The 17,390-nt window shown below is 41.8% G+C and overlaps 1 protein-coding gene across 1 annotated transcript; it reads right to left on the bottom strand.

Moving 5' to 3' along the window:
• Positions 1 to 797: 797 nt before the first annotated feature.
• Spc25 (SPC25 component of NDC80 kinetochore complex) lies at positions 798 to 9,638 on the bottom strand. Its single transcript, XM_057755524.1, has 7 exons — positions 9,544 to 9,638; positions 8,592 to 8,741; positions 8,432 to 8,497; positions 6,458 to 6,604; positions 5,752 to 5,856; positions 2,864 to 2,962; positions 798 to 960 (listed from the first exon to the last, which is right to left on the bottom strand). The coding sequence occupies exons 2-7, from the start codon at positions 8,728 to 8,730 to the stop codon at positions 836 to 838; spliced, it is 681 nt and encodes a 226-aa protein (XP_057611507.1). The 5' UTR covers positions 8,731 to 8,741; positions 9,544 to 9,638; the 3' UTR covers positions 798 to 835.
• Between the last annotated feature and the right edge of the window lie 7,752 nt (positions 9,639 to 17,390).

The raw sequence follows: 17,390 nt of genomic DNA, 5'->3' as shown, positions 1-17,390 counted from the left end.
AAGCAGGCACACATACCGTGGCACGGGTGGAAGTCGGAGAACAATTGTGGGGAGTCCTTTCCCTCCTAATATGTGGGTCATGGGATTAACCCTGGGTCATCAGGCTTGGACGCAGGTACTAGTGAGTTAGCTCATCAATTTTTGTCTCACTTTTAAAGGGCATGTTTTACTTATCAATCTCCCTCTAAAATTTTAATGAAAATAATTGCAGAAATATACCTGTGAGGGAGGAAACCATTTCCCTTCGGCCCTCATAAATTCATAGTGAAGAGACAAAGACTGGTTCAGAGAGAAAACTATCACGTTTATTAGTACACGCATGCAATACTGTACAGGAGACCCCAAATAAAAGAGCACCAAACAGGTTCAGCCTCACGTTTGTGCAGCATCTTCAACAGAGAAGAGATAGATTTGACAAACATGACAAGTCGGACTTTTGGCTTCCAAAGTTTGGGGAATTGTGGAGAATAAGTTTACAGGAATAAGTATTTGAAGCTAGCTTGTCCATCTCTCCAGTGACATGTCTGAAGAGGTAAGCGATCTCTTTTGCGGTTAACTTCCATCTTTCTTTGTGGGTATGAGGCTAGACACCTTATCATTTTAGGTCCCGTGTTTAGGCAAATTCAGGGAGGGCACAGCCGTTTCTAACTCTGCTGCTGTTTAACTGGTTTTAGCCCACAGGTGTTATGTCAAAGAACATGTTTTTGGGATGATTTATTCTAGTTTCCTTCATACCACACAAAAACACTGAAGAACCAGAGGGGCAAAAGACAAAAATTCTTTTAGGGTACATATATATACAATAACAAAGCAGAACAAACCTACTATTTCTACATCAATTATGAACCGTGGCTATAAAAGCTTTCCGAACATTAGCAAGAAACGCTGAAAAATTGTTAGTCTTCCTGACCTTCTCCTGAAATTCTGCTAGGCACTCAAGAGGAGGTGAACAGTCGGACACTGGAAGAGACAAGAAGGCACTTTAAATGAGGGGCTCTCTATACCGTGGAGAAGTGCTTCTAACATAGGCTCTAAGCTGGTCTCAACGACAATTACACTTTACTGAAATGCTGGGCAGAAACTACCACACTTGAGTTTCATAGTTATCTCTTAGTCCTTTCCTTTCTTAATCCCTATGGACTCAAACTGTGAGACTCGGTCCCACCTTAAATGCGGGCATGGCACAGAGGATCGAGGGCCGGGGGACACTCCGTGCTCCTTCCGCCGTCTTTCACACACATTTTGTTTTAACTATTAGAAGTCATTTTCTGTGCAAACCTTCAGTTTGACTTCTACGTTTCTTGCCACAATATGAAAGAAAAAAAAAACACTTTTAATGCCAATCCTTTTTATCTCTCTTTTTTTGAAGCAAGGTCTCTCTATATAGGTGTGGCTGGCCTGGAACTCTATGTAGATCCATCTGCTTCTGCCTCTTAAGTGCTGGAATTGAAGACAAGAGCCCACATACCTGGCCTTAATGCCAATTCTCAATAATTTATGATTTTTGAAAGAAATATTCAAGATTTTCACACAGCAACTGTTCCAAGAGTGGCATTTACAGAGTCCACTAACTAAATGAGGCAAAAGCTACAAGGTACAAAGAGCCTTGTGTCAGCTGCACACGTAGACTAGAGCAAATCTCCAGTGAGAGCTGCCAAAAGAACAATCCCACTCTTTCTACCTCAATCATCTCCTTTGTTCGGGAGGAAGGACTTGGCCACATTAGCTCTCTGTAGAGTTTGCATGGACAGGACCATAACAGAGGAGCAGAGGACTTGGTTCAAAATTCATTCTGGGAGCTTTAATTTAATATACTATCAAACACTGTGAGGGTCTTTAAGTTGTCTTTCCTGTTCTATGATACTCTGATAAAACAGAGAAAGGCCTTATTCCAGCTCACAGTTCAAAGGTCAATCAACCATGGTGGGGGTGTCAGGGCAGCAGAAGCGTGCAGCAGCTGGCCACCTGATCCCCACAATCAGGAAGCACAGAGTGATGAGGTACTGATGCATGCGTGCTCCTGCTCAGCTCCATACCACGCACCTTAAGGTCTTCCTGCCTCAATCAACACAATCACGATAATGACTCACAGCACGCGCTCATGGTAACAACACTAACATCCAAACAGCCTATGTACCAATAATACACAATTTAGAGAAAATCGAAAAACTAGGAAAGAGGGTTTGGGAGTTTGCTCTTTGATATCTAGTACTTGTTTGATTAAAATACAATTACTAAAGAGAAAATCTTCAAATATTTTGTGGATGAAGAGTCTCTAGGATGACAGAGCCTCGGAGCCTCGGAGCACCCTGGGCATCTATCTGCCAGCTACACAAGCTTTAAAATGATACTGCAGGTGAGAATCATTTTTATGAACACCAACAAATTCAAGGACTAGAATTAAGACGACACAAACATACTTGTACCTGCTTAGTGTTCACGCTGTTAGCGATCACACACACATTCCCTATAAACTAAAGGTTCTCTGACCTGCTGCAGAACCAGTTACTAACCTGTGTTGGGGATGAAACAGCCTTTAAAGAAAATATTTGGAGCAAATAAATGACCACATTTTGATTATTTTGCACAAAGTGGCAATGACTAAACTATTCATACTGCCAGTCACAGTTTCAGCTTTAATTATCTGCAAGGGCAATCAAATTTACATATAAAATATAAAGAGCTTTGGTCCCTAAATACATCTACATGGCAAAACTACTCTAACATCCTTTAGAGGACTGGACCTCAAGAAGAAACACTGAAAAGGAGACAGCTTGTGCAAACAGTGGTTTCCTTACATTATGAATCAAACAACAGTTGAGGGCAGTGATCTGAAACAAAAGAGAAAGATGGGAATACATACCTTCATAATCCCTGGCTTCATTTAGGCGCAGGGAAAACATAAATGGTCTCTCAGGCTTCTTAGGGTCAATACCAGTGAATATAAACTGCAATTTATCACCTGAAGAGAGTAAACCATTTAATATGAGAATTCTTAGAATGCCAAGGCTCTCAGTGGAGATAAACTTACACACACACACACACACAAACACTTCTTTGATCAGTATGAACACTGTCGTGTGTTCACTTAACCAGTATCTCCAAACACAGAACTTACAAATTAGTCTAAATGACATTAAAAGCAGACAACAAAGGAAGAACAGAAGAGGTGGACATTAACCTTTTTTTTCCTTCAAAAGATATTATCAAGAAAATGAAACTCACAAAATTATGGGAAATATTTGTAAATCAAATACCCACTAAAGCTTGAATGCACAGAATACACTTTTAAAAACTCTAAAAACTTGAAAACACAAAAGCAGAGATTTAAGCTTTTAAGAGATTTAAGATCACTGTAACCAGAAGGGGAAACAATCAGTGTCAGCTCCTTCCCCTTGCAGGGGAACAGTTAAACACAACACTGTGTATGTGTACACTACATGCACACGTGCAACATACACATACATACGTTTCCCAGACATAAAAAGGAATGAACTTCTCATACATAACTACAAGATGGAAAAACCTTGGAAATACAAAGCTAAGATGCAAAGGAACAAATATTGTACAATTCAACTATATAAAATAGTTACAACAGATAAGATAAATTCATGAAAACCAAAAAATAAAGTCAAGGTTACTGAGAGCTTTTAAAAATTTCTGCTTGGGGTAATAAAAAGATACAGAAATCCACGGTGGTTAGTGTTGGTCACACAACACTTCAGATGTAATTAATGTATGAATGTACTTGGTTAACAGTTTAGCTGGGCAGTGGTGGTGCACACTTTTAATCCCAGAACTTGGAAGGCAGAGGCAGGTGGATCTCTGTGAGTTCGAGGCCAACCTGGTCTACAAGAGCTACTTCCAGGATAGGCTCCAAAGCTACAGAGAAACCCTGTCTTGAAAAACCAAAAAAAAAAAAAAAAAAAAAAAAAAAAAAAAAAAAAGCTTAGTTTTATGCTACACATACAATACTACAATAAAACCCATATTGTTAAATGAATTTATTTTGCATTTTTCTAGTTACTTTACTATCCAAAAATACCTTGATATGCTTCCAAAGAAGTAAATGCCTGGCTGCTACAACGTATAAATTCACACATATTTTAGTTTCTTCTATAGCATAAAAAAATTAAGCAATCTTATTTAAAATTCTGAGTTATAAAAGGAAAGCTTCAGAAACTTAGAGAAGACTTATCTTACATCCAACTTCAAAACGAAGTCACTGTCAGCACACCAGATTTTAGAATGTTAATGCCAAAGAAAATTTAGTGATATACTCAGCTAAACTAAATGAAGGGTTTAACCTGGGTTTACTCTCAGAGTCACCAACAAGCAAAGAGACTTCTGTGCCCATTTGTGGGTTGGTGCGTCCCCCTGCAGGGCACCAAGCCATCTATCGGTTCTCTAGTGGACACCAGCTTGTCACCCTTTTATTTATTTCAATTCTGCTGCTCTCTTCTGAAAGACAGCAGGTTATCACTCACTCCTCTGGTTCAGATGATCTGCATAAGTCAGGTAAACACTTTACTTTTACCAGTTTATAGCAAAGGATGCTACTTGGTTCCAAACACACACTATGCCCTTCCCACCATTATAATCACAGAGACTGTAAATAGATAGATAGATAGATAGATAGATAGATAGATAGATAGATAGATAGATAGATAGATAAAACAACTAAGGGGGAAAGAGGCTGTTGAGAGACGGCTCATCAGGGAGGACACTTGCCACTAAGCCTGATGACCTGAATTTCAATCCCCAGAACACACACGAGAAAGAACTCATTCTCCCAAGCTATTCTCCGATCTCCAAAGAGCGCAATGGCACATATGTATACACAAAATAAATGACTTTAAAATGCAATAAATAAATAAAATATAAATTCTTATCTATGTTAAGTATTCACATCCAGGGGAAATATACACAGGGTTCACAACTAACTGGTTCAGGCATCTACTACATGTCTTTTTAAAAAATTTTTTTTTTCAAGATAGGGTTTCACTGTTTAGCTCTGGCTGTCCTGGAACTCTCTTTGTAGACCAGGTTGGCCTTGAACTCAGAGACCCTCCAGCCTCTGCCTCCCGAGTGCTGGGATTAAAGGCATGTGCCACCACCATCCAGCCCATACATGTCTTAAAACATATTCCCTGTGAATTGAGGAAGACCAGTACATAGACTGAGTACCCTCAGTGACTTACCAAGACTCACTGTGATCTTGGGAAGGCCCCAAATACTAACTTATAACCAATTAACACATATGTATATAATAGCTATAAAAATATTTATGTGCTTTTTAATATAGTAATTCCCCCCTTTTAGGGGAATTTCGTGATTAAAGTCTATGCACTATTTCTAAAACTAGCAAACAGGTACAATCCAATCACTCATAGCAATCCAATTGACAAAAAATAGAATAAATCATGCTACATTGATGGAAGGAGTAATTTCACCAGCATTCTCAAATAGCCTTTCTTAAGGCAACTGGAGATGAAGTGAACGCCAGGGAAAACCAAACAGCAAACATTTGCATGCCTTCTGTTGTTTGTTTTGACAATCATGTCAAACTGCTTTCATCAGAATCCTAGCTAAAGAAAACAATAGTCATATTTAGATTAGAGGCAGACACTGGCCTATTTCCTAAAAACCTAATGATATGTTTACTAGTTTAGTTAAAAATATCTCTTAGATTCTTTTCTTCTTTAGATAACCCTTTTCTAATCTTCTATAGACCAGTTACAATAAACTTACCATGAATCTTTCTAATTTCTAGTTCAAGGTGATCTCTATACATGTCCGCGGATATCTGCAGCCGTTTCAATCTCTCTCCGTTAGCTTTGTTAGCATTGGAAATTGCTACAATTCAAAGTGTTCAATATTTCAGGTAATTCTCAATTTAAGGCTTACTGAATTAACATTAAGAAACTTGAAAACTACTAAAAAGTTACACCAGGTATAGCAATCTGTTTATATTTATTCAGCTTCCAACTAACAAATAACAAGATATGAAAGAAAAAAGGATTGCTTGAGATATGGGTAATCAGGCCAGGAACTTGTATGACTAGTCTAGGGAAAGACTCCATTATTATTTTTATTATTGGAACGTATACCTAGCCTAGAAAAAGATTTCACTATTGTTGTTGTTTACTGGCTAGACAAATAAATACTAATTGTTTCAAGGGAAAATACTTTATTCTCCTAGGCATAGCTGCTTCCCAAGAATTCAGCCTCATTTCATGTTGGTTAACAAATAAGTCTAACTAAGAGACAGCAGATGAGAAGTACAAGTTCACAGTCTAGTCTTGGATGAGAACTGTCAAAGAAAGCATTAACGCAGAGATTTGGAGTTTGTAGGCAGTACATTTCCCTCCTAAATAAAGCATTTATTTGAATATGAAAGATTTTACAGAAAGGGCCTTTGTATAGCTGACTAGTTTAAATGTAACCACAAACTTACTTTCCTTCTTCCTACAATATTCTTCCTTAAGGTCCTGGATATTTGCTGTCAGCCCTTCCAATTCTTGCTTCTTGTTTTTTACTTCACTGATCATCTTTAGCAGGTTATCTTTCTTTTCTTCAATGAGCTTGTTCTGCTTACGAAGCTCTGCAACAAACACACGGCATTTAACATGCACACAGCCTACTCTCTGACACATAACTAAGAAAAACACAAAAATCACTGGCTTTCCGAAGATTAATACATTCCTTTTGTACTTCGTTTTGAAGACAGAGCCTATGTAAACTTAGGCTGGCCTCAAACTGACCATGTAGCAAAGGCTGGCTGGCCCCAGACGCATAATCCTTTGGCTTCGATCTCCCTAGAATAAAAAGTACTTTGATGGATAAACATATTTAGTGACTCAAAAATCATAAATGTTAAAAGAGAATCTGCTTCATTAGTTGTCTTTAAAATAAAATTTAAAAAATGCTTTTAAAATTGAGAAAACTGAATTAATTCACAAACCAGGAAATGAGAAGCTCATGACCCCAGCAGTTCTAAGAGAAGAGCCCACCACAGAAGATAGTTCAGCTCTACCAGACAGCTTTTCACAGTCTTTGCAGGAAGAGCTAATTCTAATGCTTTGCAAGCTTTTCTGGAGTGCACTAAAGACAGGAGAAAACGGTGATAAGATTGGCAAACCTGACGAAGTCAGCATAACCCTGAGACAAAAACACAGCAGACACTGCTGTGTCTCCTCCACTCACAGCTAGCTTTATGTAAAACAGTCAGCACCAATGAGAGGACTCAGCAGGTAATGGCGCTCGCTGCCAGGCCTGTTGAGTTGACTTCAGTCCCACATGACGACAAAGGAGCTAATTCCTGTAAATTGACTTCTTACCTCTGACATGAACCATGGTACATACATTGATCCCTGGCACCCCATAAACTGGGTGTGATGGTGCACACTTCCAATCCTAGCGCTCAAGAGTCAGAGGCAGGAGGGTCAGGTCACCCTTCACTACAGAGAAAGTTACACAGCCAAGAGTATTTGGGCAGCACAAATTAAACTCGAAGGCTTGGGAAAAAAAAGTTGGGGGTGTGTGGGGGAGAGAACTTGTGAATCTGAGAAGTTGTGGGGAGGGGAAGGATGAATATGACCAAAACACATTATACAAAACTCTCAAACAGAGAGAAATCAATCCAGGGGCTTAGAAAGCTGGCTCAGTGATTAAGGGCACTCATGCTTTTGCAGAAGACCTGGGTTCAGGCTTCATGGAGGCTAACAACCATTTGTAACTCTTTTTCCAGAGGATTTGATGCCCCCTTCGGGCCTACAAGGGAACTGAATGAATGTATTATACATTTAATACATGCAGGAAATACCCATACACATAAAACAAAAACAAATACATATTTAAAAATATATATTAAAAACAATCCACTAAAAGAAAATATGATTAGATATAATAAAAATAATTAGGAAAATGTATCATATGAGCAGGCACTGGCAAAACATGTTATATAAATTAAGTAACCCTCTTTTTTATTTTACTGGGGATTAAACCCAGACCCTCAAAAACGTTAAACCAATCACTCCATACCCTCCCCCAAACTATACCCCCAAGCACTTTTAAAGTTTTTATCCTGAGTTAGGGTCTTACTGAATTGCTGAAACTGGCCTTGAACTTTCAAAGCTCCTGTGACAGTCCTCCAAATAATATAGGTAGGTGCCTCTGGGTCAACTCTACCACTACTGTTTTTTGTTTTCTGAGACAGGGTTTCTCTGTAGCTTTGGAACTAGCTCTTGTAGACCAGGCTGGTCTCGAACTCACACAGATCCGCCTGCCTCTGCCTCCCGAATGCTGGGATTAAAGGTGTGTGCCACCGCTGCCCAACTTTTTTTAACAATGATTCTTTTTTTCATTATGATTTATTTATTTATTTATTATGTATACAATGTTCCTCCTGCCTGTACAGATCTGCACGTACGGTTTTGATATTCCAGAAACATCTCAACCATCTTTTCTTCTTCCTTCAGTTTCAAAGACAGCTTTTCTGAAAGACAAATCGCCACAGAAGTCTCAATTCCGCTGAAGTCTATCAGTAGGAAGAACAGCCAGGGGAGCAGGTTGGGAGGTAAGGGCAGTACCTGAAAGCACTCTAAGGGAGTCCTTGAAGGCATCTCTGAGCCCCAGAATCTGGCTAGGATTTCCAGTGAGGCCGTTTCTGAACTCATCTCCAAATTCATTTATGCTCTGATTCAAGAGGATCAGTTCGTCTTCGAACATCGTGTCCGATGCTGCAAAACAGAGCACACATGTAACTGTAATGGACACCAAATAAGCCACGTATTCTAACCAAGTATATACCCGCAGTTTGGCCTTGCTACAGCATAACGGGGGGCAGGCAGATCAGTATTTAAAGGTCAATCCTCAGCAAAATCCACGTCCAGCCTGAAATACCTTGTCTAAATAAATTAAAAACAGCAGGGCATGGTGGTGTACCCCTTTAGCCCCGTCTGCAACAAAGACGCAGAGGCAGGAGGATATCTGTGAGTTCAAGGCTAGCCTGGTCAACAGAGAGCTCCAGGGCAGACCCTGTGTTTAAAAAACAGAACAAAATATCAATAGTCCCAGTAGCTAGCAACAGGGTAGTTCCAGCCACTTGGGCCGAACTGTGGTGAAAGCCATTCTGAGAGCAGCAGCATGAAGGGAGGTGTGTGCGTGGGGAGGAGAGGAAATATTATCCAAATGTTGTATGAATCTTCCAAGTCATTTTTTTTTTAACAGAACCCAAGTCAACTTCTCCTCCTAAGGACCCGATCGCAGGCAAGAAGACCCTAAGAAGCAGGGGGACCGACGGTCTGGGTTTTCTGCACGAGACCCCCGCCGCCAGCAGGACCCCACTAACTCCCTGCCAGCGGGGGCGGGGAAGGGGGCGGGGCGGCCCGGTGACCGCCGGATGACGCAACCCGAACCCCGGGGCTAACAGCCCAGACCCCGAGTTCCAGGCGCGGCGGACAAACGCCGGCAGACCCAAGCCGACCTTCCCTCACCGCGCGCGAGCGGCGAGCCCCGCAGCCCTTCGGCAGGCTCCCCGACCTGGGCGGCCAGAAACGCCACCGTCTTCAGCAGACCGGACACGTCGAGCAGGAACCAGCAAGCCGTTCCTCCACCGCGCAGAGTTTCGATTTCAAACTCTGGACCGCCGCTACCCGCCAGTCAACTCGCCTTCTGATTGGCTGGTGGCGAAGGCTCTCCGTGCAACGATTGCTTAAAATCGGCCTGAGGAATTCTCGCGGACAAACATGGAGCAGGGCATTCTGGGGTTCGTAGTTCTTGTCTTAAGACAGGCTTGGACTGAGTCTGTAGTGAGCTAGCAAGAAGGGTTTGCCACGGGACGAAGAAAAACGTAAAAATTGAATTTTAACTGCATTCTTTTATAAAATATATACCCCTATTTGTTTTTTGTTTTTTTTTTTTTAAGACAGGGTTTCTCTGTAGCTTTGGTACCTGTCCTAGAACTAGCTCCAGTAGATCAGGTTGGCCTTGAACCCACAAAGATCCGCCTACCTCTGCCTCCCGAGTGCTGGGATTAAAGGCGTGCTCCACCACCGCCCGTCCTACACACCTCTCTTTGTAAATGGCAAAAGATTCCTGAACTGACTCCGGTTATGATTGATTAGGCAGCAACATTCCTGAAAGTTACCAAGCTATTTACCAAAATTTACTATTTGAATTTTCCAAGCTTCTCTAACCTTGCTTTATCTTAAGTATTTTACTTATTTGATTTCTATGTTTGTATGTGCTTACAGAAAAAGCTATTGGATGCCCTGGAACAAGATGTGAGCCGTTGGGACAGCAGCAGGCATTTTCTTAAACTATCTCCGCCAGTCCATCAGATGTTGAGTTTTAAGACTACTAGTCACAAGAACAATGTGCTCCCAGATTTTACAGAACTTCAAACTGAATGGGACCAGAATACTACCGAAGTAACCCATGCTCCCTGAAGAGAGACACGTAGGAGACACCAAGCTATTTTAAAAACACATACTTTAAAAGTAATGACAATAATAAAGATTTTAAACGAGGTGTGGTAGTTTGAATGCAATGGGGCCCCATAATCTCATAGGGAATAGCACTATTAGGAGGTATGGCTTTGTTTGCAGTGGGTGTGGCCTTGTTGGAGGAAGCGTGCCCCTGGGGGTGGGCTTTGAGGTCCCAGTGAGCCAGTCGACTTCCTGCTGTAATCTGGTCAAGATGTCATCAGCATCACCTCTGCCTGCACCCTGCCAGGCTCCGCATTAGTCCATGGTGGTTGTGGACTAATCAACCTGAAGCTGTAAGCTCCCAGTTAAATGTTATAAAGCGTTGCTGTAGTCATGGTGTCTCTTCACAGCAATAGTAAACCCTAACTAAGACACTAGGGTTTGTTGGAAGCAAACGTTCCGTTCCTGTTATTTGCCTCCCTCTTTGTAAAACTGAGAAACCCAGGGAACTGGGAATATGCCCTCCTAGAAAGGGAACTAGAGGTGATCCGTATTGAAAGACTGATTTATTGTTACTTTCATCTTTGCTTATGATATTGTCTCTGAAAATAACCCCCTGCTTGAAGAGCAAAGGTCTCCAGCACACTGCTGTTTCTTTTGAAACATCTAAGCATCCAAACACTGGCTACAAAAAGTAAGGTACCTCAGGGATACCAGATTTGGGCCATTTAATCCTCAAGACCTAAAAACCAAGACTTGTGAATCACGGCAAGTTAGTTATCATCATTTAGCACATCACAGTGTGTCTGAAAGTCACTTTCTTGCCTGAGACCTGTTATTAACAAATCTGACCACCTCTGTGGAGGACCTGGCTTAAGTTCACAGCATGCAAGTGTCTCCATGGACACTCACACACGCCTGTACATACAGCTCCCCCAAAGCACTATTTATTCGTTTATTTGTTTGTTGTTTGTTATTTAATGTGCATAGGTGTTTTGCATGCACATATGTCTGTGTGTCTTGTGAGTACATACTGCCTTTGGAGGTCAGAAAAGAACATCAGATCCCTGGAACTGGAGTTACAGACAGTGAATCACCGTGTGGATGCTGTGAATTAAACCCAGGTCCTCTGGAAATACAGCCAGTGTTCTTAGGCACTGAACTATCTCTCTAACCCCACAAACACATTTTTAATTATAAAATACTTTCAAGTTTTTAAAAATTGGACCTATAGTTTGCTGTGAAAAGCCTTTAATTTTGAACACGGATGCACTAACTTCTGGATTCAGATACCTGGTAGCGTTTACCTGACATTTTATGCCTTGGGTGTCTTGGGTCTTCAGCTAAATGTGATGATGCTTGTGCTAGGTTTTCCGCCTACAGGTAAGATTCAAGGCAAGGTGCTAACTGAAGCCTTGTTCCTGCTCACCTTTATGATGCTCTTTATTTGGTTCTTAAGTGATGAGAGTCTAGATGTCTGAGGACTATGGACTGAGAACAAGATTGCCTTTAGCACTAGAGTCTCAGCGTGACCTTCTCTAGGATGACCGTTGCTTTCTTTGTGAAAGTTGTTTCTTTATTTGGTCTTCCTAGTTTTGATAGCTCTCCCTTCCTCCCTCCCCCACAACCTCTCACTCCCTTTCTTTATATTTTTGCCATACTCAGTTTTGGACCTGTAGCCTGGCATATTCCAGGCAATTCTCTCCTCCCTATCTCCAGTCCTCATTTTCATTTAGAGACAGCCGTACTATGTTGCTCTGGCTGATCGTGTAATCCTCCTGACTCAGCCTCCTGAGTAGCCCAGGCTTCTGGCCTTGATCTCTGTTCTTTCTTTGCCAGCCTCCTGAGTGCTTGAGACACTCAATCACACCTAGCCATAGCCACTGACTTTTTGTCCAGACTCCCTTTCAACTAAAGTATGAGAAAGAAATTGCTATCATTTGTCAGATTTTTCATATCTGGAAAACTGGAGAGAGAAAAATATCTCCCACCCCTACCTTCCATCACAGGAAATAGCTTTCTGAGTCTTTGAAAGGAGAAAGCAGAACTCCTTGGTCACCATCCACAAACACTGTCGTTATCTCCATCACTGTGTTTAAATGCCGTTCATTTCAACACAGGCAGGATTTATTGTGAATCTATTAAATTATGTGTTGAACTGAGTGCTGTTTTCTCTGGAATATCTATTTTGTTTTTTTGGTTTTTTTTGGTTTTTTGAGACAGGGTTTCTCTATGGCTTTGGAGCCTGTCCTGGAACTAGCTCTGTAGACCAGGCTGGTCTCGAACTCACAGAGATCCACCTGCCTCTGCCTCCCGAGTGCTGGGATTAAAGGCGTGTGCCACCACCGCCCGTTTGTTTTGTTTTGTTTTTTTGTTTTTTTTTGGTGGAATATCTATATAGCCTGTGACCCATATTGGGTTTCTTAAGGGTAGGGAGGAAAAAGATACTACATCTTCCAGCCTGGAAATGTTTCTGTGGGGCGGTTTGAAGGAGTCTCAATCAGTGAGTTAGCCAGGGTTCTCCAGAGGAATAGAACCAACGGAATATAAATATAACTATGAAAGAGGGCTAATCGCCAGGCAACGTGTCACACACCTGTAATCTAGCACTTGGGAGTCAGAGGCAAGATGATCTCTGTGAGTGTAAGTTCATTCTGGTCTACATAATGAGTTCCAGGTCTGCCAGTGTTACATACTGAGACCCTGTTACAACAAACACACACACACACATACACACACACATATCTCACTAGACTCTTTCATCTTCTATGTTAACCTGAGCCCTCCAGCATGGCAGTTTGATGAAGTCACTAAGAATTTCCCCCTACAAATGAAACACTGAAATTTATAAAAATGACAGTCATTTCAGGGCCCTGGAAATTGAATGAAAGGCTCACAGCAAACTTTATGCGTGGGACAGGGGACTTCCTAAAAAAACATGATGCTACGCAAAGGAAGCTAGATGCAAAGGAATATATAGTATGTGATTGCACTTGTATGACATTATCAGAAAATGACGATCCACACAGAAGACAGCTGGCTGGTCATGGAGTCCAGGAGCAGCAGCTACCTCCTGCCAAAGGACACGCAGGAGCCTTCTAGGTGACAGAAATGCTCGGTAACTAGGCTGTGGTGATTGATGACAGCTCTATAAATTTATTAAAAAACATTGAATTGTATATTTAAAACAATTGCACTAATAAACTACTCAATTAAAAAAAAGGATGAATGATATCAGGGCATCAGAGGGGGAAAGACAGGACATTGCTCAATACTCAGAAAACGTTCAATGCCAAAAGAAAAATACTCAGCTTTTGGAAAATGTGGTAAAGTACACATGACGGATTATTTACAACCTCAACTCTTTTTACGCGTCCTAGCGTTGATGCTGTACTAACAGTTGCACCCACCACGGCTACTCACATCCCCGTGCCCACTGGGCACAAATCCCATTCTCCGTCTCCTAGGCACTGGCCGCCACTCTTCCACTTTCTCTAAGAATCTGTTTGCTAGTCAGGCATGATGGTTTGCATCTGTTCCCAGTACTAGGGAGACTGAGGCAGGAGGATTGCATGCGATCCTGTCTCCGGGATGAGGAGGAAGAGAAGAGTTAAGATTGTAATTCAGAGATGAGTGCCTAGCATGTGTGAAGTCATGGCTTCAATTGCCAGTAAAGTTTTTAATTGTCTCTTAAATTTAAGAGTGGTCATTTGAAGCCAGGCATGGTGGTTCTTATCTTTCACCCCAGGGTTCATGAGGCTGAGGAAAGAGGATTGCCATGAGTTTGAGACCAGGCATGGGCTACATAGTAAGTTCCAGTCCAGTCTGAGCTATAACTTGAGACCCAGTTTCAAAATAAAGGAAGTAGAGGAGGAAAGGAGGGAGGGAGCCGCCTCCGCCCGGCTATTTTACAGCTTTTAAATGAGGTCTACTAATTAATGCAAACATGTTAGCACAACAGTATCATCTCCACTCTATTCTCAAATGGCATTTCCCTGTGCAAGGCCCAGTCACAGGCTTCCTCTTCCCCAAAACTTCCTAATCTCTTTCGCATAGACTGAAAGTTCCTCTTCTTCTCCCTGTTCAAGTCTAAGAGCATAGCATGGGTGTTTATGCAGCTGTCTCAGCCCCTCTACTAGACTACAAGATTCTTGCTGTACAATCTACCTCTGTCCTACCCAGAACAGGTGACTCTCAAAACCTGTCAGTACTTCTCAAAACTAAGGTTCAACACCCAATAGCATCACCACCTTCTGGGAGTTCAGTAGACATGTAAACTCACAGGGCCTGCTCAATTAATACTACATCTAAGACTCCAGAAAGGGGTTCCTGGGATCTTGGTTTTAACAAGTCTAGGTGAGCAGGATGCAAACCAGACTTTGAGACTACTGTGTTGAAGAGCAAGAGCTCCCTCGGCCATCGAACATGAGCTCAGCTGCATAACACACCTTAACTCCACCAAGAAGGAAAGAATGAAGAGCACTATTCCATGGGCAACGCTGTTGTTTTCTCCTGTGATCCAAGCCTCGGCTTACGGATGTGTAGGTCATGATCAGTTCTAGAGAGTAGTTCCTAATGAGACTAATGGAAGGGGTACCTGAAAGCTGTGGCAAGACAATTTATAATAGTGTCATTATGGAATGCCAGTATTCCTGGGATGCTAGCCAGAATGGAGGTAATTCTTTTATAAAAGTCACTAGAGTCTCAACTCTAGAGCCTGAAATAAATCCACTTACTCTGCAAGGTGACGCTGGAGAGTTCTCGAATATGATTTATTGTAGAAGAGGCAGATGAGTTTGTTAGGAAGGGATAAAGCCCACGAAGGCATTAAAGGCCTGGTTTTGTTTGCTGCCAACACAGGAGCAGCGCTAGCCAAAGTCAAGCATGTCTGCATGGCGCTGAATTGCAGCAGGAACTATAACTGGAGACAAACAGTTCATTTTATGACAAGAATATATCTTGTGAGTTTTTGTTTTTTTTTAATATTTGCTATGGCGAAACTTACTGAAAAAAGTCTGCACTGTGGCCTCCAGGTTGCAGTCTAAAACCAGCAGGGCTTGCTTAAAACCCAGCGAGAGTTTAAATAAACCAGAATGAGAACATTCTGGAGAGAGTTGGAAGTAGTTAATTACTAGAACTAACTTAGAAACAGGGCAACAGTAGAGGGTTTCGAGACTGGCTACATTAGTGAAAGGAAACACACCCACACAGTCATTAAAAGTAAGGAAATCATTAACACAAGCCAGTCATGCTGGGGAGGATGGTGTACTGAAGTCTCCAAGGAAACCAGGGAGGGAGGGATCCTGGGAATAGGCACACGGACAGAACAGGGATGCCAGTAAACTTCATGTTGTACTTAATTTGTTTGGGTCAGGGCTTCTATTGAAAATCTGCAGAAAGCTGTGCCCTTCTTAGAAGAAATGTAAGGACAAACATACTACCTGTGATTCCAGAAAGTTCAAGACTGGACCCAAACCACATACTAAGAAAAAAATTTTCTTTTTCACACACACACACACGCACACACACACACATACACAATATGCATTTTTTGGCATAGCAGAATTCTAGTTGTTGAAAGTCTAGAGAAATAACTGGAGACGAATCCCACAGCAAGGCGAGGATAGACTGATCCTGAAGAAAACGGTGCTTGACTGTGTACTTTTGAGTAGCAGTCTTTGCTTTGTGTGGGAGTTTTCCATTTATATGTATGTAGGTGGGTATGTATGCCCAGGCGAGCAGAGTCTCTTCTGTCTTTCTGCCATGTGTGTTCCTGAGCTTGAAGTCAGGTTGCCAGGCTTGGCAGCAAGCGTTCCTAGCTGTTGAGCCATCTCAATGGCCTTGACTTGATCTTCAAATGCAACATTGGACATTTCATGTTTGTTGTGGCTGGTTTAGAAATGCCTTTGCTCTTTGGCTAGGAAGCGTAACGATAGCAATCAATTCGAAGTCTCAGATAATGCCAGATGTGGTAGAGTACACCTCTGGCCCCAGAACTGGAGATTCAAGGTCAACCTGGACTCCTTGTTTCAAACAACAACAATAGTGATGAGTCTAGGTAATTAAACCACACAATAAGTGTGGGAAAAAGGGGTGAGATGGAAAGGTGAAAGACTAAGAAACACAAAGGTAGGAAGGGAAAGGAGAGACATGATGGAGACAGGTACAGAGGAACACCATGTAAATGTTGTAATATCTGCGGCGGGGCTGCGTCCCCGGCACCCGGCTGCCCGTATGGCTTTACCCAAAATAATTACACGGAAACTGTATTCTTTTAAACACTGCCTGGCCCATTAGTTCCAGCCTCTTATTGGCTAGCTCTTACATATTGATCTAACCCATTTTTAATATTCTGTGTAGTACCATGAGCTGGCTTACCAGGAAAGATCTTAACCTGCGTCTGTCTGGAGTGGGAGAATCATGGCGACTCCCTGACTCGGCTTCTTTCTCCCAGCATTCTGTTCTGTTTACTCCATCCACCTAAGGGTTGGCCTATCAAATGGACCTAGGCAGTTTCTTTATTAATTAACCAATAAAAGCAACAGATTAATACAAGACCCATCTCCATCATGTAAAGACACGTGGAGATGGTGACAACCATCCAAAGACCAAGGAGGGGCCATGGAGCAAACTATAATAGTGTTGACCCCTTCATCATGACTTCTACTTTCCATGCTTATGAGAAAATAAATGTGTGTTCATTTTAGCCACCCAGTCTGATGCTCTCATGGCAACTTTAGCAGGGTAATATGATGCCCTAAAAGGAATGCCAGCTGAAAAAGTGCATTGAGCAAAGACATGAAAAGCCTTTGCAAGCTATGATGGAATAAGAAGATTCAGCAGATTGTATTAAAGGGAAAAGGACATTGAGATGCTTTTGCTTCTGTTAATTATCCTATAATCTACAGAACGGGCGTTCTCTGGAGACACAGGGTCTGTCTAAATTAACTACCTAAGATG

The sequence above is a fragment of the Chionomys nivalis genome, chromosome 22 (genome assembly GCF_950005125.1).
Source record: "Chionomys nivalis chromosome 22, mChiNiv1.1, whole genome shotgun sequence".
Taxonomy (NCBI): Eukaryota; Metazoa; Chordata; class Mammalia; order Rodentia; family Cricetidae; genus Chionomys; species Chionomys nivalis.
Note: the sequence above shows the minus strand (reverse complement) of the source record. Positions and strands in the feature narration are given on the sequence as shown.

Excerpts from the sequence above, each read along its gene's own strand:
- Spc25 (XM_057755524.1), bottom strand. The coding sequence starts at position 8,730 with ATGTTCGAAGACGAACTGATCCTCTTGAATCAGAGCATAAATGAATTT. Across the intron at positions 8,498-8,591 it reads CTCCCTTAGAGTGCTTTCAG|AAAAGCTGTCTTTGAAACTG; the intron begins GTACTGCCCTTA and ends TTTGTCTTTCAG. Across the intron at positions 2,963-5,751 it reads AGAAATTAGAAAGATTCATG|GTGATAAATTGCAGTTTATA; the intron begins GTAAGTTTATTG and ends TACTCTCTTCAG.